The following is a 25,288-nucleotide window of genomic DNA, read 5'->3' as shown; positions in this document are numbered from 1 at the left end:
GTACTGTTATTGTTTGTTTTACCGTTTATTGTTTTAATATACTAGGTACATTCGTTTGTTGACTTTTATTTTAACATCTATTTTTCTACTTACATTATAGAACATAAGACTTAAATAAAAATAAATATGGCTGTGCAATGCAATGCCTTTTAGATATATTTTTTTTTAAATAAAGTTTAATAACTTTAACTTTCTATGAAATGTGACAGAATAATTATTTGTCAAATTTCTAACAAATTCGACATTTGTTTTAACTTAATTATTACAAAATTAATTAGTAATATGTTAAATGATTGTATACCGTTCTTTTGTAAGATTGTGTAACGTCGAGACAGCGCTATTGTTAATTATTATTATACAGACAAGTTATGCAAGTCGATTGTGTACATTCAATATTTGTAAGAAACAATTATCAAACAAATGAGATTTCAATTAAATTATTTATCTTTATATTTAAGTATGACACGAGTCAAAGCCACAACATAAAAATACATAAGTTGATAGAAAAAAAATAATTTTATAATTTTCCTTTACCCATCTAATACGATAGATGAATGAAAAAAAAAGCTTCCTATGTCAAGACATAAAATTGAAAAAACATAAGAAAAAAAGTCAGTTACCCCTTTGCATGGATATCATGATTTAAAAAAAAGTGCATATCTTATCCCACGCAATGATCATCTTTTATTGAGCAATAATATAAGATGCATTCACGGGTACTTACGCATTTTTAATATGAGAAATATCATTTCGAAATATTACCAAGTAAATTTTGAAAGACACGTCCACATTTAAGAATCTAACAATTAATAAAACTCGTAATTTTTTTTAAACATATTTTGTTCTTTTATTGGCTTAAAAATATTTTCATAAATTGTCTGCATATCAAATTTCTCAGTTAATGTTCGATTGCTTAGTCGAACAAAAAATAAAAATGAACGAAGAATGAATTAGAATGAACGAAGTGTAAAATAAAGCAGAAATTGGTCGTAACACAGACAAGAAAGGAAAAACATGAGTTTTAATTTACCGTGCACTAAGCTGCTACAACCGGATTAAATTATATCGTTATTAAAGTAAAGGTAAATGTTTATGGTCGGTTTTTTGATTAGCCAATAAGAAACTGGCTGTAAATCTGCGATTAAATGTGTGTAATACTAATTATTAAATACTAGTCGTGTGCTGTTGGGTTTTTCTGTAGGAAACTTGTCAAGAGTCATCTAACTTTACGTAAATGATAAACGTTTTAATTTAATAAGTGGACCTTATGGGTAGGGCAAAATTAAAAAAATATATATATCCCTTTCATATACCCAATAAATTGTTTAAATTTCTTGATATTCTTTCCTAGCCGTTGTTATATAATAAATATAATACATATGTTCAAAATTTTAGCTCTCAATAGTTAGTATATATGTAGTAGCAGATAGGACAGACGATATTTAAATATAATCTATTTTATTCTCTGTTATTTTAATAATATCACAATAAAACTTAAAAATTACGAACGACCTACTTAACAAAATGGCCGATTTATTTTGTTTGATAATAATATTTCGCGCTTAAAGTTCAAATGCGGTTATCGCATTACGATTATTGGGTCACGTTTTATAATATATCATTTAAAACAGGAAAAATACATAATGTTGAATATATTTTATAGTCTATGTACTAATTAATTTGACCGATATGTTTAAAGAGGTAAGGAGACGTATTATGTATAAAAATTGTCTCTCAAAATGTACGAAATTATATATAATAATAATTTATTTATTAAAGGTATAAAAGCAATACAAAAAAATACAATAAAAAAGGCTCAGGATAAGTCCACCATGTCACAAAAACCAAAAGAAAAAAATATAAACATGGCGGTACTAGATGAAAATGTGTTCAATTAAAGTTTCGGCGCTTATTTCAGAATATTCGTTTAATTCAATATATCGATGCTAATTAATAAGAGCATAATTGGTAATTTCCGGTGATATCTTCTAGTTAGCGTAGCGTAAGTAGTGTAATTCTGGCAATTTATTGAACCCTTTGTTTTTATTTTTCGGTACACTTTTTCATATGAGATACATCCCCTTACCTCTATACTACATAGAGTACTTTTTTTTAACACACACGTGATAAAGAAAACAATATCCTGTCATCTCGTGTTTAATTTTGTTTTATTTATTTATAGAAATACATATAATGATTAATTATTATTACAAGAGAATCATGCCCTGTCATACATTTAACGAATAGTTATTCCTTAAAATAATTCCTATTAAAATTAATTAAAGTTGTAATTAAAAACAAACATTAATAGTTCAAAATAACAATGTATTGATTAAATGCATCAATGAGAACGTATAAATAATACCAGACGTCACTTTTTATTTAATTGCACTGATAAAAGTATATTTATTGTACAATAAGATCGTTCATTGACTTTTTATAAACATATCACAATAAATTGCTAATATTAAAAACGCGAAAGTTTATTATACAAGCAATTACTATTGAAAGTCTTGTTTCTAATGAAATTACGTATCAAAGTATATCATGTCGATTTATAAGACACGATTTCCATTGAGTTTATTATATTTCTTTCTAAAACGACTTTGGGCGTCCATTACGCTTTTGACTTTGAAGAGGCCGATTTGGCTATATAGTGGTTTTTGTTAGTAGACGCTCAAATAGTGCATCAACAGTCAATTTATTGTGATTAACACAACTTTTTAATAATTTATTTCGTCTCTGGTAAGTTTAAAGTACAAAATAAATAAAAACACCGATATCGATATATCCTTCGTTCTACAAACGGAAACATGTCTCGTCCCGTATAATTTCCTCGCCTATGTAACATATCGTTATCAATAAACTGTTGAGTTTCATTTAACAAATTATAGAAACGAGGTTTTATATTTTCACGTCTGTATTGTTGGCCGTTGAGGAGTTTCCTTGCCTGTAGGTAAGGTACGTTGGGCATTTGTGAAGTAGCTACCAGACCAGTCAAGGAATAAGAGTGGTCGGCCTATTTTTTCAGATATCATCATAATACTAATCAATTTACATTTTTATTTTTTTTCGAAATGACAGAAGCTGTTCTCCATAGTCGCCTCTACAGCGTCACCGCGACTCTGTCGGATGTAGAGAGCCCACTAAAGGGCTCAGAGTACGCGCGTCCTGTGAGGCCGGACCTCGACTTAGGACGTCGGCGACGTCATGAGGGTCAATTTACACAAAATCATAATGACTTTTACAAGTAAATCTTCCTCAAGAATTACTCCGTCCATTGGTGAAAACTATATAAAAATCCGTCCGGTAGGGTTTTGAGTTTATCGCGTACAGACGCGACAAGACTTCGTTTTATTATAATATGTAGTGTTGATAGTACAATAAAAAGCACAGATCGAGGAGCTGATAAATAACAACCTTACGAATTAATTCCATTATTCTAAGTGCAACCAACGTTGGCGCGAAAACCACAGCGGTTGTATAACAGAGACGGAAACGCTTAATAGATTACATTATAGATATCAGTATAAAATACTACTTCTGGATTTATTTAGATTCTAAACCTGGAATAGATTAAATTAATTTTTACATTTACTAATATAAATATTACCTTCACGGGTATTTAGAAATTTGTTGTTGTATAATATGACTAAGGATCTGAACAGTATGATTAACTGACATCCAGTTTGACGTTTGTGTTTAGTTATAGAACAGATTAGTACAGCTTCAGAACTTCCACAGAAGATTGGCAAAACAACAGAAGAAGGCTCCAAATCAGGGTTTTTTAAAATGTAAAAATCATCCGAGTTCAGCAGACGTCGTTCGAGACCCAGAGACGTCAGTTATTTAACCGTCTGTACCCATAGGGTACAACGTCAAATTGAAGTGATATCATTGTTTGAGAGGTTGAATTTTAATTGTATGCATTACGAATTGGCGCAAAAAAAAAAATGGCGCTAAATGACAAGTTGTAATCGGAACTTTGGCAGAAACTCCAATAGTGTTGTATTTTAAATATAGATTATTAAGAACTATTAGTAGTATACAATACGATTGAACTATTGGTAAGTACCAATATGGTTGTCATTCCTGCTTGGATTGGAAAAGGCTGTATGTATTTTACTATATGTCCAGTTGCGCATATTAAACATGCGACTGAAAAAAAAATTATATTGAAAATTATTATGCCCTGGGTATGTATATTGATATCATAGCACATATTACTACAATACATAGTACTTTTATGCTCAAGTGCGACGATTAAGCTAGTGTAATTACAGGCACAAGGGACATAACTTCTTTATTTCTAAAGGTTTTCTTGTTTAATGTTGTTATCAATGGTTTATATTTATTACAGTATAATATTTATTGACAGTGATGACCAATTACCACCATTGGCCTATTAGCCAGTACATCTATTTAAAAAAAAAAAGAAAAGAAAGTACTCATCATGTGTTCACACAAGCGTATATAATCCAAATTGAATGAGATTGAACGAACGGGTCCCAAATTGTTTTAAAATGCAGCGTAAATATTAGGTCACCCACACACTTGACGACACGATTATTATTTTAAATCTACATTAAGAAGAAGTTTCTATGCTAACAACAATGTCACAAAAAAAGGTTAAGATAAAAGTGTATAAGTTAATTTATTTCTGGCTGTATTGTAGTAGATTAAAAATAAACAGTGACTATTTTTAAACACGTAAGATAAATTAATTATTCATTGAAACAAATAGTAACGTGATAATTAAATACTTTTACAAAAATACATATTGTTTCTACATTATATTTATCCATACGCCAAAGTTTATTTTAATAATATATATTTTTTATGTAATAGTACAAATCTATTTACAAACACTTTATAGAAACGTCTAGATCTACGTATGCGTGAAGTTGAGCAAAGAGTCGTGGTTTGTTGTTGTCTAAAAAAAAAATAATAATGATGGAATATGATTTGTTAATTAGCTTTGACAAGATGTTAAGTTTTTTTTTTAAATTAAATTTAGCCAAAGGTCGTTTAAATACGGTTGAATTATAACTTCTCATTAAATATATAAGTTATTAGATATTTTGGGATATTATCATTAGTCACTTTAGACATAGCTTAGATTATTTATATAACTAGTATCTCACTAAAAAATTACTAAAATTATTATTATTATTATTACTAAATTATTTTTAATTACCGCCTTCATGGTTTTCTGTTTGACTTAAAGGTTGACTGGCAGAGGATGCCTTCAGGCATTAAGTCCGCCTTTTGTCCGATTAACTTTGTGGTGGTCAATAAAGTATTTAAATAAATAAAAATAAAACAAACGAGCCAACTTTATTATCTTGGTGTGCGTGCCAGCTACACTTGACACTCGGGGCGAGTGTATACTACTTTACTGTGTGTGTAGTTAGTGACCAACCGTCATCCACTATTTCGACGCGTTTTCGGCTTTGACAGATTGTCTAGACTTAAACATAACCAAATAATTAAAGATATGTTATCTTTAAATTAATTTTAAAACAATACAATTATTTCAAAACTTGTATAAAACGACCTGAATAAAAATTATCTATTTCTTACAACTTAAAACGTGAAACACTTTATATATTTTAAAAAAATTTATATTTTTCTGCCGATTCCCTTGAAATGAACTGCAGTCATTTAAGCACAACTACCTTCAATATACGTAAGTATCTTAGATGATATATAAACATATAGATAACAAAGATTACTGTAATTTAATTATGTATTAAAATATTATTTGCTTTGTTCATAATAAATGCTGTTTATGTAGCATCTCACGAACAATTATGTGGATATCTCTAATTTATTTAAATATACAACCTTCATGCTGGATCATAATCACGCGGCACACATCCAACTACAATTTGTATAATTTGTACCTTTGACTCGTAATTATAATCATATTTACTGAATTTAAATAATTATATTATTTTTTCTACATAAAAAAATATAGTTAAAAATATATTTAATTTAAAAAATAAAAGGTACATTTTTACAACTTCTTAACTATAAAAAAATTTAAAGGTTAAAAAATTATTTGTCTTGTCTTACTTGTAATTTTGATGTTAATAAATGGTTAAATGCTTATTTTTTTATTTTTTATTAAAGTATAATTAAGTATAATGTTTTAATTTTTTACAAATAATTATTAAATATAAAACAATTAATTTAAAACCTAAGCGTCGTACATAATATTTACATAATAACCTCATTATATTTCTACGTATATAGCAAAACAAAAAAACGACCTCTACGCTAATATCGACAAGTATGTCAACACATAGAAACGCCAAACGTGTCTAAAAAGTAAACATAACAAAACAATAACCTATAATACACTCTATTACAATAATATTGCTGCTAAGTATGAATAATTTGAGAAATATTTTAAAAAATCGTCAATAAATCCTTTTTAGAGAGAAACTTTTTACCAAAAAACTGACCTTGAATTAGATTTTGACACTTTCCCATTCGCGCCAAATTCGATTTCGCTACCGCCGTAACTCGTCACCAATGGCACGTCACCTTCCGCCATTATTACTTTTTAAATCACAGGTTCACAATGTGTTCAAGCTTAAAGTTATAAGTCCGTATCACGTCTAAATAAATGTAATTACGTAATTTTATTTTTATGTTATAACAACTAGCGCGTCTGACGGCCAGTGATGCACTGAAGAACTGACCGATTATTTTATTGATGCTAATGATGAACGCGAGCTCAGATAACATATGACGGTCTACTCTACTGTCATTGATAATGAAATGTTTTAAGCAATAAAGCTCTCGACATTTTTAACATCTTTTTATGTAACTACCTACAGAAAAATAATTATATTTTGACTAAGCTATAATGAAGCTCAGAAAACAAAGATAAATTAAAGTGAAATAAAAACAGATTCTAAGTTTTTATATTTTTTATCTGTACACAATTATACATAGGACATTTATAACACATTTTATATAAAGTTCATAAATCATATTCTAGCAGTCGTATGCGCATAGACTGTGTAATATTTCACACACGCAAACATTTTTATACGCAATGTATCCGCTTTACATTTACTCTGTTCCGGATTTCTTCATTTACGTAATAATGTACTTTATTTAGCAAGTATTAAGCCGCCATGTTCGGCTATATCAATATTTTATTTCTTATAAAAAAAATTTAAACAATATTTTTCTCTGCCTCAATTTTTAAATATTATTAAAGCAATAATCTGTGGAAGACATTTAATAAGAAATAAAATACTTAATAATATGATTGTGTGATATTATTATGTAAAACAATCAATTTATGACCTCCTGTTTTAATTCTATGTGTAGTAGTTTCGATCTTTCTAGAACAACACGAAAAATATGAAAGTCCGTCAAACAAGTTCATTTATTTTCGATACTCTCAATAAACAGCTGATATAGCTGTGTTTTTGTTAATTTTATAGTTTTCTAGTACATATATGATTATATAATATTCCATACTTATAAAATATACTTTATTTAACATTGAGGTAAAATCTATACAAATATCCGCCAAACGATATTCCGCGAGTAATATTTTTAAATACACACTTTTGCCAAAAAGGGAAGACCTATGAACGTAGCATTTAACAAAACAGCATTAATATCGAAGTACATAAAACACTACATATGTATATATAGTTTTAAAATTAAAGTGCCACAGAGGTAAAAAAGAACCTTTTAAAGTTACTTAAAAACTTCTTTTTCAGATTAGAACTTGTAATTTGATTCTTGTCGTAAAAAAATTGCCCATTTAAAAAAAAATGTTACGCTATCGCATAACACTGTTCCGTTTCCCGTACAACGTCACTAACTGTATTTACCAGATAATAACACCAGACTCTCAAAAGTAGGTACCAGGGTATTCCGTACAAAACAAAACTCGTCACTTAAGCGATAATGTTGACGCCCCAAAAAATTCCCAGAATTAAAAGTTTTATGTGTTTTTAAATAATAAATAAATGAGGAGGTACAGTATAAAAAATAATACAACAGTAAAACAGGTTTTGCTGTAATTATACAAATAATATATAATACTCGTTGTCCATTCGCTTGCGTTTTAAGGGTTAGTCAGCAAGGGTAGTCCTTCCTTCAAATTTCATTAAATTTGTTTCAGCGGAATAGCCGTGAAAACAGCAACAGACCAAATCAAATCAAATCAAATCAAAAATCTTTATTCAATATAGAAGTGTTTACACTTGCTTATTGATTGTCAAAAATCTACCACCGGTTCGGAATTTAGCACCTCGGACCTGAGAAGAACCGGCGAAAGAAACTCAGCGGGATATTTTTTTTTTTTTTTTTTGGCCGAGTTACATTTACTAATAATATTAGTATAGATATATTTTTAACACCCAATGCGTAATAGTTTTAATTTGACTATTAAGCGTGATGCTTCAATCCAAATTAATATTATAAATACGAGAGTGAGTTTGTTTTTTTGTTACGCTTTCACGTCATATTAACTCAACCGATCATTGTAAATCAGAAAAGGACAGAGTACCTATAACACGTTCCTCCACGAAACTAAGTATTGAATAAAGAAATTTGAACGAATCTTAAACAACTATTAATTGTTAATTATTCTGGGAATAGAGAGTTTATATATGTAAATACGAATACGTCCACACTTTTGCTTTATAATACAACATGTCCAGCGCAATCATTTCCCTTGAACTTGACATTTCTATGTTGGATTAAAAAAAATGAACGGCATTTTGTTTTTCGTCGAACCTCTTCAAATAATGGTATGGTATAAATATATATAATTATTGTTAGAATAAGGTAAGATTTTTTTTTCTTTATGGCGTATAACTGGTAAAGGTCCAACTTATTCTGTCAATGTATAATGGCGAAGAATTGAAGAGTTTATTATTATTAGTATTTTGATGTTATATTTGATAAACGAAATCCATCTTAAAGTCATGATAAATTACAATACAATTGTACTTCGTTGGGTCTTACAAATAGTTTTAATTAAATATCGACCCAGGATCCTAAAGCGATTAGAATATAATATGAAAATACAAAAAAATGATTTAAAGACTTTAACTTGTAATTATTGTTGTAATAGATCTTAAAGCGATTTCGCTCCTTGTCTCGAAGTTCTAGTGTCGTGCAGCCGGAACATTAGGAGGAAACTACTGCAGATAAAAGCCTCTAGTAATTTTATCTTTATTATCAATGTATTGTGAATAACCGAACTGTTTCCGGTAAATTACGAACAAAACACCGATTTCCGGGAACATTCGTTTTGCTGTTATACTGTTATCTGTGGCATTAAAATACGCATAACATTCCTTTTCTATTGAGTATAATGTATTTATATTTATTTGTTTTTAATTTTGTAAACGAAATGGGTTTTAAAATATTTTTTTTAATGATTTCCTGTCTTTTATGTACTTATTGATGTATTGGTTAACCTATTCATAACAAAGTATTTTGAATTCAAGTTTATTCGAAGATCTCCTCTAGAGTGCCTTTTATCTTGCTGAAAAAACCCGTTTATGCATTTCCCCCCATATAAGGGGGGGGGGGGGGGCGGTCGTTAAAGGAAGTAAAAAGTTGGTGTTAACTCAATGGCACCGGGCGCCGGAATCCTCTAAAAAAAGCAGTGGCTCACCCACTCAGTCTCGTCATGGGATCGTTGTCTAAGTCCCTGATCTAAGTGGGGACAATCGCAGTATCTGTTCTATAGCCTATTCCAATGGTAGAAGGAAAAAAGATAAACAAACCTTAGATTTACTATTATTAATATTATTATACAGGTATTTCATGCTATTTACTAATAACTCAGCTATATTGTGGACTACTCAGCTATGTTGTACAAGAGTTTATGATTAATATATCTTTATTTATAATACAACACTATTACACTTAACGACTTATTTCCTCTTTAACTTTACTTCCAAAGTTCCGAAAACGGTTTCGTCTACGTTCAAAGCGCCATTTTTTCGCAAATCCATAGTGAATATCATAGATTAATCAAGCTCTCGACCGATGATGTCGCGTCAATTTGCTGTCAAATGTTGTTTATTTGACGTTTTTCTTCTTATTGATCTATTTCAATAGCAAAGGCGACAATTTATTATAACATCGTTAATATAATTAAATAGAAAACACTATTGACAAAAAGCCAACTGTCATGTTCGATGGCTTTTGTTTTTATACTACCTCAAAATACTTCTGATATCTCTCTTACTCGTTGGAATATTATATGTACATATTCATTTCGAATCTGTATTTTATGCTCATCGAGTGCGACTGGCTGTTTTTGTTTTTAAGGTTTTGTTTTGCGGACGAGCAAATGGGCCACCTGATGGTAAGTGGTCACCACCGCCCATAGACAATGGCTTTGTAAGTAATATTAACCATTCCTCACGTCGCGAATGCGCTACCAACCTTGGGAACTAAGATGTTATGTCTCATGTGCCTGTAGTTACACTGGCTCACTCACCCTTCAAACCAAAACACAACAGTACCGAGTACTGCTGTTTGGCGGTAGAATATCTAGTGAGTGGGTGGTACCTACCCAGACGGGATTGCACAAAGCCCTGCCACTAAGTAAAATTAAATGATTGAATTTTTGGCTTAAAAATGACACACACTAGAAGTGAACGTTGTATTTTTATAGTAATTACACCATCAATTATGGGACTAAGAACAACTAAGCTTTGAGTCCTTTGTTCTTATAATAACATTGGCGCACTTACTCCTCAAACCTTCAAACATTACACCGCATGATATTCCGCAACAATTAACCCCATTCCATAGTTTAAAACATAAAGATTAAGAATTAGAATGACTCCTGTGGGTCGCGACAATCCCTTTTTTTTTTACTCACTGGAAAAACTCCCTACGCTTTTCCCCTACGTAAATATATGGTAGTCATCGGTGATCAAGATCAAGTGCACACTATTACACCGGAATATCCACTGAAAAACCAGCGGTACCCTCTACGTGTCTTCGGCGAATGAATTAACATATCTTTCATTCATTTCGTTCGTTAATTATAAAACTAATTTTGATTTATGACACATCTTTACATTACTAGTTGTCGCCCGCGAGTTTGCTCGTGTTTTATGAGTTGTACGTCATAAAATGTATCCTATGTCCTTCATTGGTATTTAAGCTTGCTTGATACAAAATTTCATCAAATTTAGTTTCGTGGTTTTGATGTGACAGAGAGTGACAGTACGCAACGTAGGACCTCCTTTTGGAATAAGGTTTGGATTATTCCAACATGATGCTCCGTTACGGATTGTTGAACACAAACAGGTTTCCTCGCGATGTTCTACTTCACCTTCAATTAAACGTGAAAATTCAGTGATGCTTACCTGAGTTTGAACTCGCAAACATCGTTTAAGATTCATGTGTTCTAACCACTGAGTTACAAAACCAACCAGAGACACACAATAAGTTTAGGAGAAGTTCAGTTTAATATACAATTGATATATAATTATGTATACAGATTGTCAAACGTCATCAGCGCCATCTAGTTCAAATAATAATAACTAAACATGATATCAAGGTCGCGACCTTCTAAACAGCGCATTAGTGTTTGAAAACATTATTTTTTGTTTAAAAACAAACCGTTTGTACGTATTTCAATAATAAGCATTTTCTAATACGTTTATTATTCTGACATCTGAAATTTATTGCAAGTATCGATACTGACGTGTTCTTTTTTTATTTCTGTCTAAGGAAGTGATTGTTAAAAGAAGATTTATTTTGAATGTTTTTTTTTTTTAATAATTGCTAATTTTTGAGCAAATCAAATGATTTGCAATTATTATAACTCGTGAGATTAAGGTTTACATAAGTTTCTACAATTTTTTTTTACTTTGACTTATCAAAGTAACTGTCTACCAACAAGTTAACTGTTTTTTTATCGACTGGCAATTCATTTATTGCTTTGTTTATTTATAAATTCCTTAATATATATTTTTCAGCTCATTTGGAATTTTTCTTTTCCCGAAAAATGTTTTCAACCCTCGGTGAACTTCTCTTTATTTTGATAAACTTATTAACCGTGGAAAATATTCAAATAGTTATTGTTATGAAATATTAAGTATTTGTTCAAATTGACTGGTCATACGACTGTGTGTGTCTGGGTTACCAAATGGCAAATGTAAGGTAGTAACGCATACTACCTTACATTTGCCAAGCTAGCAACAAAGCCCCGATATAAACTACATTATATCCTTAATATCAGACTAAACTGGTCACACTTTCTTCACTACGTGAGCGGGGTATCAAGCACTGTCTATAATTGGTCAACCATAATGTTACTTTCCCCTTTGACTTTCCTTTTGTTTTCTAATTATACAGACTATGCCTAATGTTTCATTAGGCTGAATTCAATTCAATTCTTACCTAAATGGATTAGGCTGAATAGGTATGAATCGTAGCAATTGAAAAAAATGACATTGACGTTTCTGTCAATACGATAATGACATTTATTATTTTTTTTAACTATGAGGTAATAGATATGCAAAGAATACAATTTAAATATTGATGAGCTATGTTATTTATGTTTATGATACGATATTTTTATATGATACAATAGTTTTATTTATACGGTAGGTTAAAGCGTGCGAATGCAATAAATAAAGCTGTTGTTAAACATTGTTATGAAATACTTATATTCTCCTCAAAAATGTTGTATATACTATATATATTTATATATATATGTATATACTATTTTCTCCATACATTACATTACATTAGCAGCCTGTAAATTTCCCAGTGCTGGGCTAAGGCCTCCTCTCACTTTGAGAAGAAGGTTTGGAGCATATTCCACCACGCTGCTCCAATGCGGGTTGGTTATATACACATGTGGCAGAATTTCGTTGAAAATAGACACACGCATGATGTTTTCCTTCACCGCCGAGCACGAGATGTATTATAAATAAAAATTAAGCACATGAAAGTTCAGTGGTGCCTGCCCGGGTTTGAACCCGAAATCATCGGTTAAGATGCACGCGTTCTAACCACTTATCTATCAGGGCCATCTTAGCTCCATACTATATTATGATTAAGTGAAAGTGGGAAATGCAAATTAGGTAGTATAATGGTCCGTACCTTCGTTGTAGTGGGTTATGATTTACCAAATATATAATAAAAACAATACCAAATAAAATTAATACATCCTTAAATACAATCAAATTATATCATAAAATAAATGAGTCATAGTTTTTTTTTTTTTTTAATTAACATATTGTTGAAGAAAGATTACAGCGTTTTAATTATTCGCAATTACTATTTTTTTTTTTTTTTAATAAATGTCAATGTTATCATGTAGTCCTTGAATTTATTTATTTAAAATTAAAAATAAGTAAGAGCTGTCTGTATATTGTAAATTTACCGCTTTAAGTTTAATATTTAACTTCAAGTATCAAGATTGATTTATAAGCGATGTTAAATATTTCACATGTCGGCGGAAAACCACGTACTTATATGAAAAAAATACGTGCCCGGAAATTATTGTTTTAATTATTAATTTATATCGGGAGGCTTGTTTGCGCCGTCGAAGCGATCGGACCTGCTAAGCTTAGAATAAATCAAAGAATAATATTTCCTGCATTTAATTTCATACCTTCGATAATCGATAGAAATCCAAGTCCTGTCATTCGTGACGTCAGCACTGGTGACGTCATGTTTTTTAAAACAAGTTGAGACAAGCTACTCCGTTATATATTATAGCTGTCATTATTTGTCAGATTTGGCAGAAGGAAATGGAACAATAATTTAAACCATACTTCCGGCTTTCCACGAAGAAGACCGTTCGAAATTAGTTAAGTGTATTACCAGCGCTTTTTGCTTGTATACATACAACATAAGGTCATTTATTAAATTGATAAAATATCAATTTAACTAATGTAAATCCATCGTTTATTTATATATAAACAAAACCGCGTATATTATTATAATTACTATAATATTCCGGATCCGAATCCGGAGCGCTGCATTGTCTGATAAAAATTTTATCAATATTAGTCTTGTTTTCAGTTTCGAAATACAAATAACGTCTCCTCATATATAAATATAGATTATAAAAACCACATGGATTTGGATCATGAACTTACCTTTCAAACAGAAAGTTTGTTTCCAAATTATGTCATATACTGAGTTTATTAAATAGTTATCCATTCCACATAGGAAACGTTGTTATATAAATAAAAAAAATTATAAGAATCATGATTTCCCGGAAAAGTAATTTATTATATTTAATGATATCACTAAATTAAGTACACCGATTTAAAATCTAGTTTACCATGAATTGTATAATATAAAATTATATCGACATACCTACGCGTTTAAAGACGTCTGCCTCAGTTTGCATCATGCTTAGGATTGCCAGGAGCCAAAATATAAAACTCAGATTTCGAATTTTATTATGACGGTCATTTTATTCCTAAAAGATTGATTTATTTTATTATATAGGCGGCAAACGATTAATAGAATCTCTAGTGTTACACGCCCGCTTTGCTGGATATTAAATAAACATAAAAAAGGGGGAAAAATCCACAGAATATAAAGTATTAGCCTTTAATTAATAGCCTTGAATCATATACTCTATACACTGAATTGAAGAAGGATTAATTATTAAAAAACCCTCGAGTTCTCTTGATTAACATTGTTTGTAATTATTGTTAGTTATTTTTTTTTTTACTTCATTTATTTTTTTTCCTAATTGTTTAAATGTTAAATAATTAATAAGCGTGTTATATTGCAGTCTGTAGTATTTATTAAATAGAGTATTGTTAAAAAAATTGTTATTGGAGGCTAACGTAATTATTAATGCTGTATGTACCTATTAAGTGTTTGAAATTGTATCTGTCATTTTATCGTATTATTGTTTTAAGTGCTATATTTCAAATACTGTGGTGTATCGATTAAATAAATAAATAAATAAATAAATAAATTAACATATCTTTATTATTTATAATACGACACTATTCCACTAGACTAACTATATTCACTTAAAATTTTATAACATCACCGAATTTTAAATCGATTTTTTTCTCTTGAATTCTAATAAAAATTAGATTATTCAAAATCTCGAATAATCGACATCTCGACACTATAGTGTCAAAGTTGTGCCTGTGCTACGTACTGGGTCATTCTAATTTTTGGCTCAGTAGGACCATAAAAAAATTAAAATATTCGACTAAATATTTACGCCTAGCAACACTAATCATAATAAAAAAAATAAAAAGATTTCTTTTTCTTGAAGAAAATTAAGAGTCTCCCATAATGTTTGTAAGTTTAATCTTAAACTGTAGCTAAGTTTCTAATTTTGTCTATAAATAAAATAAAAGTTTTTTTGTTATCTGTGAACAAAACGCGCAATATAAATTAGCCTCCCTGAAGTTCTGCGAAGTTTTTACATATATAAAAAGTGACTAAAATAGCTATAATCGACTATTTACGTAATTGTAACTTCACAATATGCTTATTCGAATCTCTGGTCCAGATACCGCACACATTCCACGCTTTTGATCCTAAAAACTATATCTGAGTTGTCACTCTTGACTAATATCGATCGCACTTGTTACCTAAAACCTTTTTTCAATTAATATCTAGACTGATCAACCCATAACAATCAAACACCATTTACGTTCTTAAAAAAAAAGTATAATAGTCGTTTTCAATATGAAATATTTTGATTAAAAGTTCATACAGAAATTGCGAGTTGAAAATTGATTATATTAAATTCGTTAGATGTATAACTTTGGCGTTACGTAAGGAAGTCTTACGATTTTATAAATATACCTACAAAGGAAGTGAAACTCCCTAATAACTTACGTAAGATGCAAAAGACAACACGGATTTTTAATAATATTCAAAAGTTGAGTAGAATTTCATATGTAATTGTTTCAAGCAATTCCTTGTAATGTTATGATCCTGCGAATGCTCACGGCAGGTGACCGTTTACTTGTGGGGCAATTACGGTTAGAGCATAACAACTGTTGCTATCAAATATTTGTTACAAATTGATCAAATCAAATCAAATAAAAAAATTATGAAAAATGAAAAAAAAAGAAAAAGTTGAACCAAAAAAAAGATTTAAATATTCTTATGTCAAATAAATTTTTTTGTCCCATTTGCTGTCGAAACACTTGGTCCCTTGAGTAATGGTGCCAAAACCTTCATTAAAAGTATAACACCTCGCCTTATTGCCTCCACTGGTGACAGGAGGGCTGGTTCGTTTTTAGCCCAGAGGATCGGAATTGCGATTCAACGGGGAAATGCTGCTAGCATTCTTGCCACCATTCCACGCGGTCAGGATTTATACAGTAACTATTTTTAATTCATATTTGTATATATTTAAGCACTTAATGTTATCAATTCTAATGTTAATAAAGTTTACATTAAAAATTATAAATAAGTATTTTGGACGTATGCAGTATTATCGACGGCAACATTTATCAATCCGCAACAAATATTTGACAGAAACATTTTTTTTTTTTCGAAATTAGATTGCTTTTGGCCCTAATGGGCTCTACAGCGTCACCGGGGTGATAGCAACTGTTGCTATGCTTTAACTGCAATAGCCGCACTGTTACCTTTCTTGTTATCATGTATTTACAACATTAACAGCCTGTAAATTTCCCACAGCTGGGCTAAGGCCTCCTCTCCTTTTGAGGAGACAGTTTTTTGAGCATATTTCACCACGCTGCTCCAATGCGGGTTGGTGGATACGCATGTGGCAGAATTTCGTTGAAATTAGACACATGCAGGTATCCTCACGATGTTTTCCTTCACCGCTGAGTACGAGATGAATTATAAACAGAAATTTAGCACATGAAAATTCAGTGGTGCTTGCCTGAGTTTGAGCCCGCAATCATCGGTTAAGATGCACGCGCTCCAACGACTGGGCCATCTCGGCGCTTGCGTTTACCAATGGTTGAAATGTCGGACTTGCAAGTCGTGTGAGCCTGTTTATCATAATGAGTAATGTTGAAAAGTTGTATTAGATCAAGTTCTAAAGAAAAGCCGAGCGTACTAAATCTTTACACTCGACTAAATATTACAATCAAGAGTTTTTGTTTGGTTAGTTTTAGTAATCATACGATATAAAGATCACTTAATATATGTAGATATATCATTATATAAGATTTGAGTTCTAAACTATTTCTATCTTTTATCTTTTGTTTATATTCAATAATAAGACTTTAAAGGAATAATGAACACGATGTCGTTGCACTAAACGATTAACGGTAAACTCATGTCGTGTGTGAGAGAGATGGATATATATTTGTATGAATTGGTGTGAAAGGGACAGGTCTAACCTCGGACATTTTATGTATCTTAGAAACGGATTTGCGAATTCTTTCTTGTCAGCTTATTTTACGCTTCTGAGGGTTTGTTTTTGTTATTTGTACGTATGTATAAATATATATTGTTTCGCCATATGTATGGGTATAATATATTTTTAACTCCAACTAAGTTTTTATAAACCTTTTGATTTTTAACACATATTTTGAATCACAGGCAGAATGGCGAGATTTTCAAGCTATGTAATTTAGGCTCTGCTGAATATTAAAAAAAAAACTTTCGTTTTAATGTGGTGGGTTATTCTGTAATAGAAACTCGGAAACAGCGCTGAACAAGAGCTTCAAATGTTAGAATGTGACAGATATTCGACATTGACTAAAATTTATGAGATACACGTATTAAAATGGCGTATCACCGTAAGTCGGTTGTCAAAATTTCACGAGTGAGAATGATTTTTCTTCTCTCTCTCTCTGGGTATGTATTAGTAGCATCATACATTCTACCAACAAGTAGTAATACTCAATGTTTAAGTTTGAAGTACGAGTAAGTCAGTGTAGCTACAGGCACAAGGGACATAACATCTTAGTTTCCAAGGTTGGTGGTGTATTGGCGATGTGTGGAATGTCAGCGCACTGATGATTTACTATCAGTTAGCCCTTTTACCCGACCGCCTACTCGATATAAAAAAAAACAGTCCAAAGCCCTTAATTTTACACCTACACATAAATACATTCTAAATTATTCATTTTAGTATTTATAAATCGTTATAAACTTTACCTTAAGTTCCAGAATTATTTATCATAATAATATGTTATAGTTTCTGAACGCAAATAGGTAACAATAAATATGATGGGTTGTAACTTAACAAAAGCGTGTTCGTTTAACAGAAACTCATTCAGAGTTTCTGTTAAACGAAGGACGTTTAAGTAGTCAAGTGGAGAAGGGATCTTGTATGATATCACTGCTTAGGTAGCTAAGGCTAGGGCCGGCACGACAAAAAATAATGTGAATTTTGATTTTGGAACATTCAATCTTTGATTGATTATATCTTATTGAATAGTATTGGATATTTTATTTATGATTTTTAGGTTATATCGATTTAAGAAATGTTTTTAGAAGAATTTCACAATTAATGTCATGTTTTTTGAAAGCTTTCCTTATTATGTATTTAGAATTATCGATATTTTATTATTATTTTAATTCTACGCTTAGTAAAATAGTTACAGCTGATTTCGATTTTAAAGTTTATTTTGCCAATTTCTCCAGCATTTTTCACAATAAAACGATATAGATAACAATTTTTTTAATGGATTATTGGATGAAAGGTGACTTTTAATTTGGGGCAGACAGACGGACAAAATCGTATATACTTATAATTTTTATTTGACGTTTTATCTGTCATATAATGTTTTTTTTTATTTTGTTTGTCCTACTGATGGATTTGGGCCAAGGTCAAGTCAAGGAAGACCAGCTAACTACGCAGGACATATATTGAACCTGTGCACGCTTTATTCTTCATTTTCACAATCCGATGGAACGACAAATCTGACTCGACTGGAAAAAGATCTGGGGGATGACCAAAAACTTTCGGTACATTCCGACGTACGGAAATTTACATACCACTAAGTACTAACCCCTAGGCTCCGAGCTTCTTCTGATTTTTTTTTCGACACAAAAGATGTATAATTTGATGGCCCGAACTGAGGTTTGAACCCAATACATATGGATCTGTGACCTAATATCTTGCCACAAGACCAACTGGGCAGTAAAAAACAATTTACTCTGTTGGCATAACTAAAGGTACACAAATAATTTAACTAAAAATATCTGGTATAAAAACAAGTAATTCCGAAATTAGTTTATTGACCATCAGACGCCATCTTGCCACAGATAACGAAATATAAGGTGATGACAACCCTAGTCAGATTTAAATTGTAAAGACAAACTCTTGGTCCACTTTATTCGACGTTGTTTGTTACTACAAATTTAAAACTGAAATATTTTGTACTGTTTGAGTAATTTATTTATACTATTAAAATATTATTATAGTTGAGTTTGTATATGTATGCTATATATGTGGAAGGAGAAATATAAAATTATTTATTGAATCGTATATCTATGGATTTTAACTCTAAATAATTGGTTGTATGATGTAATACTCTTGCTTTTTAATAAATGCAAAATGAAGTTGAATCTTCAACATACGTGACATCGCACGCAACGCTGACATTACACGCCATTACTAAAATAATTTATTTTCTTATTTACAAAGATATAAATCTATCTTTAAATATTTCTATTATGTTCAATATCATATTATATTATAAAAGGTTACTTTTCCTTAATAAATCTACATTACAGATTAATATTACATTATTATGAGTGTAATAAATATTAATTGTTAAAACATGTCAATTCTATGTAGCATGGATATACATTACAACATCGTTTAAATAGTCTTGGTGCTATGTAAGTCAGTTATTTCTATATGCACGTATTTGACATTTAGATAAAGTCGGCTACCCACAGAAGCACTCGGAACAGCTACGCATGTGTGCTATGAGCCATTGTTTACATTAAGGGTTGCCAACTGAAAAAAAATATTCATACCAAAAATATTTTTTATTCAAATAGTATAAAAGTCCCTTTGAATCGTCATGTTAGTGAATTAAATCTATAGCTACCTATTAGACAACGTACCATATAAATTTAGATATTATTTAACTACTATAAGCAATATAAAGATATAAATGAGGGCTCGTAAGTAAAATGTTAAAGCTTGATTTATTTTATAAATAAGTATGAGGTATTTAGAAGTATAAGCTGGCAACCCTATCCACTGTTTAAGCTTTATATAGCGCATGCTGTCATTCTTGTTCGTCCAGTTCTGTGTTTGTACCTACCTGCATAGCTTTGAACTGTGGATTGCGGCTTTAACCGTGAATGTCCATGTTAGGTAAGGCTGAATCACAGAGTAACAATAGGAAACACGTGCTTCAATCAAACGATGATTGTTACTTAGATTCTTTCTAATATTATCTTTTCACTTGGTGGTTGGTACACCTGGGTACAATTATACACGACACTAGATCTCATCTCAGGATTCGCAGCATTCACAGTGTAAGGAGTATCAATTTATATAAATACTTCTTCTATAAGATATATTTTATTTATACGCATGCAATAAACGACCAGCCCTATATTTTTAAACATATAATGTGAAACGCATTTTATATTCTCAAATAACTATCTAATATTTTAAGAGTTCTGTAACTCGATTTTTTTTATCTGTACCTAAACCTTCACAGTCACGATCTTGTAATTATTTTTTTATCTTATTTGGATTTGTAAGTACATAATTCAATATACGTAACACATACGATATTACAAAGTAGATTTCGTCATATTTTATTGAACTCCGGTTAAATTTTCTTTTATTAATATAGTTTAGATTGAATTAACAAGTGTTATGCTTGATCAGAAGTGCATTTCAATGTCATATGTAAGAGACACCACTGTTTCCGGGATCCCGGGATTGAATAAAAATAAATTATTATATTTCAAGGTTGTGACAGCTCTTTATATATTTTCGTTAACTTTAAATAATTAATCAATGTCCAATCGATCTGTGGGTTTTGTTTGTGAAGATGAAGTGATTATTTACCATTATTATCATTACTTAATTTGACATTAACATAAAAAAATTAATACGTGCATTTATTGTTGACAATTATGAATTACAAAACTAAAACGCAACTGACTTTAAAATCTATTTAAACGCTTCAAATTCAAAGTATATTCAGCTATATTAATGATGAATAAAAGATTTTTTTTTTTTTTGTAAGGAAAAGCATCCGCAACACTCAAGGAACAGCGACTTTCGATCATTACATATGCATTGACGTTTAATTTTCGCGCGTCCGCATTTGACATTTAGCATTTGTTATCTGTGACCGTAAATGGCGTCGGACAATGAATACACCAATAGGAAACACGTGACAATTTGAATTGCGTACCGTGATTTTGATCTTAAGTTAAATACGTAATTTATGCTAATTAAATAGAATATAACATATTTATGTGTATATAAATACTTTATTGTATATCAAAAGAGTAATATACAGTTATATAAACGATATGGTATGGACTTAAGTGAGTGATCTCTTCCAGACAACCTTTGGATTGTGAGAATTAATCGTACAAAAAGGAACATCATATTTAATGCATTCCCAGTAACCAATTAAAATGATCACGTGTTTCCTATCTGTGTATTCACTGTCCACCGCCATTTATGGATACAGATAATAAATGCTTAATGTCAAATACTTTATGTAATGTAGTGTAGGAGGTGAACTTATGGTCAAACTCTTGTAAATATTATGAGTTCTATTCAATTCGATTTGGTTAAATGTGAAAATATGTTTTCACGCCAACGATGACAGCTAGCGACAAGATTTACCGCGTAAGTGTATTCGATATTTTTTACCCGCGTGTGAGGGTGAGGTGGGGGGTGAGTGGGCATATGATACGTAGAGTATGTATTAAAGCTGGATAAGGGCCTAATTTCATCCCAATACCCAGCCCAGCCTTTCTTGTGTGATTGATTACCAAACTATAAATAGGATATATATTCCAAAACATATTAAATTAATATGTATAATATATTATCAAATAAATTCAATGTAATCCCAAATAAATTGTTATATTACGAATCGATAAATATTTAGTAACCAATGTCGACGTGCCCACAATCGTTTTTAAATTGAAACCATACCTGGTTTTAGATTGATTGAAGTATGTTACGAATTTTAAATTGGATACTGTGGTTTATTTTTAAATATTTAACTGTCAAGATAAATTATACCAAAAAAAGTATACATGTGTCAAAGACCTAACAGTATTTTTATTCTAAAAATTTCGTATGAAAAAAACGAGGGTCTGTATCACGCTATCGTTTGGTTCACCACAATTTATTTATATATATATATATATATATATATATATATATATATATAGGGTATTTTTAATGTAGATGAAATTTTTCGAACGAATTGCTTTATTGCTATACCAAGTATGTGCCAACCGTCGCACGATAGTGCACGAAGTGCGCAAGTGTACTTTTTGATCGTGAGTGTACAATGGGTATGGTACAAGATAAAACATAATAAAGCATTCTATATCTAGACAACAGTAATCATCGTTGTATTTCTGCTATGTAAAGTCCGAAAGATCACCTTCAAGCTAAGAAATAGTTTACTTCTTAAAAAGTTTTCTCAACTTTGTGTGGCAAAGGTTTTTCCATGACCTAGCACGGTCCTAGTTATATAGTCGTTAGGTACATTGGCTCAATTACGAAGTGGTATTATTTCGTCTCATGCTCGGCGGCGCATTCTCGTATACGTCACCGCTTTTGTCCTTGACAATCTCCAAGGGCAAAGGTGTTTTGTTGCCAACAACTGGATTACTAGACCAGTCCACTGGATAATCTGCTTAACAACATTATATTCATTTTCTTATTTTGCGTGCATATTTAGCATACCTACATTACTCGGCTTTGCCGCCTGGGTAGGTTTCACTTATAATATTCTACCGCTAATAAATACTTTATATTGTTGTGTTCCGGTTCACAGGAGTTAGCCAGTAGAACTACAGGCACAGTTGACATGATATATTAGTCATCAACATTGGTAGGGCATTTGCCTACGTCTATGTCCTCTTGATGATGATTTCGTCTTGGCCGATCTCGAACACTCAAAGGGGGCCAGCCATCACGCAGGACTTGTTGTATTGCACAAATGTGTACGCAAGCGATCTCAATTCCTCTCCTCGCATAATCCGATGGGACGGCAAATGCAACAAGACCGTAATAAGTTTAGATGCAGGACCAACGGCTTTTTTAGGCATGGTGAGCGTACATTTGTGTAATTTTCCCTACGGGCTGTAACTGAGAATTTTTCGATAGAAACATTAATAGACCCAAAAACTTTTTAAGGTCCCACGGTCGCGCGATCTGCAGCGTTATATCAAGCCACTTAACTAACGAGATAGTCCATTTACCACTCATGGGGTGGCCCATTTACCATCTCACCGTTTTATTGATGTTAGGAATAATACCGTATTGTAATGTCCACCAGCACCGATACATCGATAAGGAACTTGTTCCAATTTCAAATTCAATTCAATCCACATACAAACAAGTGCAGTTAAATAATATTAGTTTGTAAATAGCGGTACCAGTGATAACTGGGTAGAATGTAGCAAGAATGCTAGCATTTCTTGACTCGGCTTTTCTCAGCATATTGATGTAAAACGAATTATTATAATTTTGATATTTGTTAACAATATTATTCCAACTGCATAAGAACCTCAGATATTTGAAAATAGAAGCTAATGTTATTTTTAAATCTTCCCAACAACATTGAAGGTTATCGTTTAATACGAAGCCATTGCGGTTCTAAATTCATTACAATATATTCAGGCCAGCAAATAAGCTACCTTAGCCTATAAATATTTGCTTTAAAAAAAAAATTTTACCGTCATGTGCCAACTATAAGTCATGTGTGGCTTTTACCTTAGAATAGCAGAGATTTCCACCACTATGGTGTATTGCGTTGTTTTGTCTTAAATTTATATTCCTTGACATTGTTGACTTAAATGGCGAATATATATAGCCCTTACTTTTTCCAATAACATATTATTTTTTGGTTAATATTGTCCGTATTTAATATTAAGCTTGTGCCGTTTTAACGCGACTAAATTTATAATTTTTTAAATCATTTGTAATAATTTTCAAATGTGATATGCACAATAACATATTTGTTCCCTTCTATCAGCAATTCAGTAAGACTTCGTATCAAACTTGGGAGATGTTGACCACCGACTTACGGTGGTACGCCATTTTGATACTAGAAATTATTAAAGTCAATGTCGAATACCCCATCTCGACATTTCAAGCTAGTGTGACTTGCTTCTAACAGATAACCAGGTCACAGATATTCGCTACGGAACCATAAACGGTGTAATTTAACTCCAACACAACTCGTTTAAGGAATAACGCGTGCAACATTTTTGAATACTCCTTATTAAATGTTTATCGCGGGTGAACGTCCTATGTATTTGCTTATAGAATTTTGATGCGGCTTGAATTTATATTACTTAGTGAGCTTACGAACGTACAAACCAAAAAGCAATAAAAAAAACATAGTAAAATGATTCATATAACAATATACATTTACTTAATATTACATTTGCTTTTAAAAGACGCAAGATAATATACTATATGAAATAGTTGCGAATGAAAATATAAAGATTTCAAGATATCCCTAAAACAGAAATGGATTAAAATACCCTAAAAAGAACCAACGTTCCGTTTCACGTCACAACAAAATGTCTGTTCAACCCTAAAAAAAAACTAAGGAGAAAGCGCTCTCGTCCATTCATAAAAAAAAAAATATCCGTCACTCACCTGACAAAATGAACTCGATTTCACTCAACTGACGACTACAAAACACTTTTTAAAAACAAAACTACGTTTTACACAAACAAAGCCGATTTTACCTGCGAAAGAAAATCCACCATTACTATTTTATATAACTGTCGTACCTACTTCCTTTTTAACCGGTTTCAATAATTATTTTACAATTATTTAACTCACTATTACAATTAAAGAGCTTATTACAATATCACTGAGCGTTTGTCGCGTTGGTAATGTCTTTTGTTTCACTTTAGGATTAATAAAAAATAAGGTCCAAGGACGTGCGCACGCGCCGACAGACCGCTCTCGACTGGTGCCTACTTCATTCTTGTTATAAAAGAGGTGAGATCGCAGTTACCAAGCTCAAAAGAGGCTTTGTGTTATAAACAACGTATACTTACTAATAGTTCATTATTCAAACGCCATATAACAATAGAATAAGGGTTATTTTATCTAGTTCTTTAAGTTATTTTAAGTTTGTATGACAAT

The 25,288-nt window shown here is 31.1% G+C and overlaps 1 protein-coding gene across 3 annotated transcripts in view; it reads right to left on the bottom strand.

The window, feature by feature from the left end:
• Positions 1-25,132, bottom strand: part of LOC113391861 (PTB domain-containing adapter protein ced-6) — a 70,145-nt gene extending 45,013 nt beyond the window's left edge. For 2 of the 3 annotated variants that reach the window (XM_026627973.2, XM_026627980.2), the window contains exon 1: positions 6,471-6,761. In XM_026627973.2, the coding sequence (XP_026483758.2) occupies positions 6,471-6,562 (92 nt within the window). In that variant the 5' untranslated portion in view covers positions 6,563-6,761. Of the gene's footprint in view, positions 1-6,470; positions 6,762-24,790; positions 24,883-24,979 lie in introns of those variants that run through there. The other variant, XM_026627977.2, reaches the window with a different exon arrangement.
• Between the last annotated feature and the right edge of the window lie 156 nt (positions 25,133-25,288).

The sequence above is a fragment of the Vanessa tameamea genome, chromosome 28, assembly GCF_037043105.1.
Source record: "Vanessa tameamea isolate UH-Manoa-2023 chromosome 28, ilVanTame1 primary haplotype, whole genome shotgun sequence".
In the NCBI taxonomy this organism is placed as follows: Eukaryota; Metazoa; Arthropoda; class Insecta; order Lepidoptera; family Nymphalidae; genus Vanessa; species Vanessa tameamea.
The sequence above is the reverse complement of the archived record's forward strand: the minus strand, read 5'-3'. Positions and strand labels throughout refer to the sequence as shown.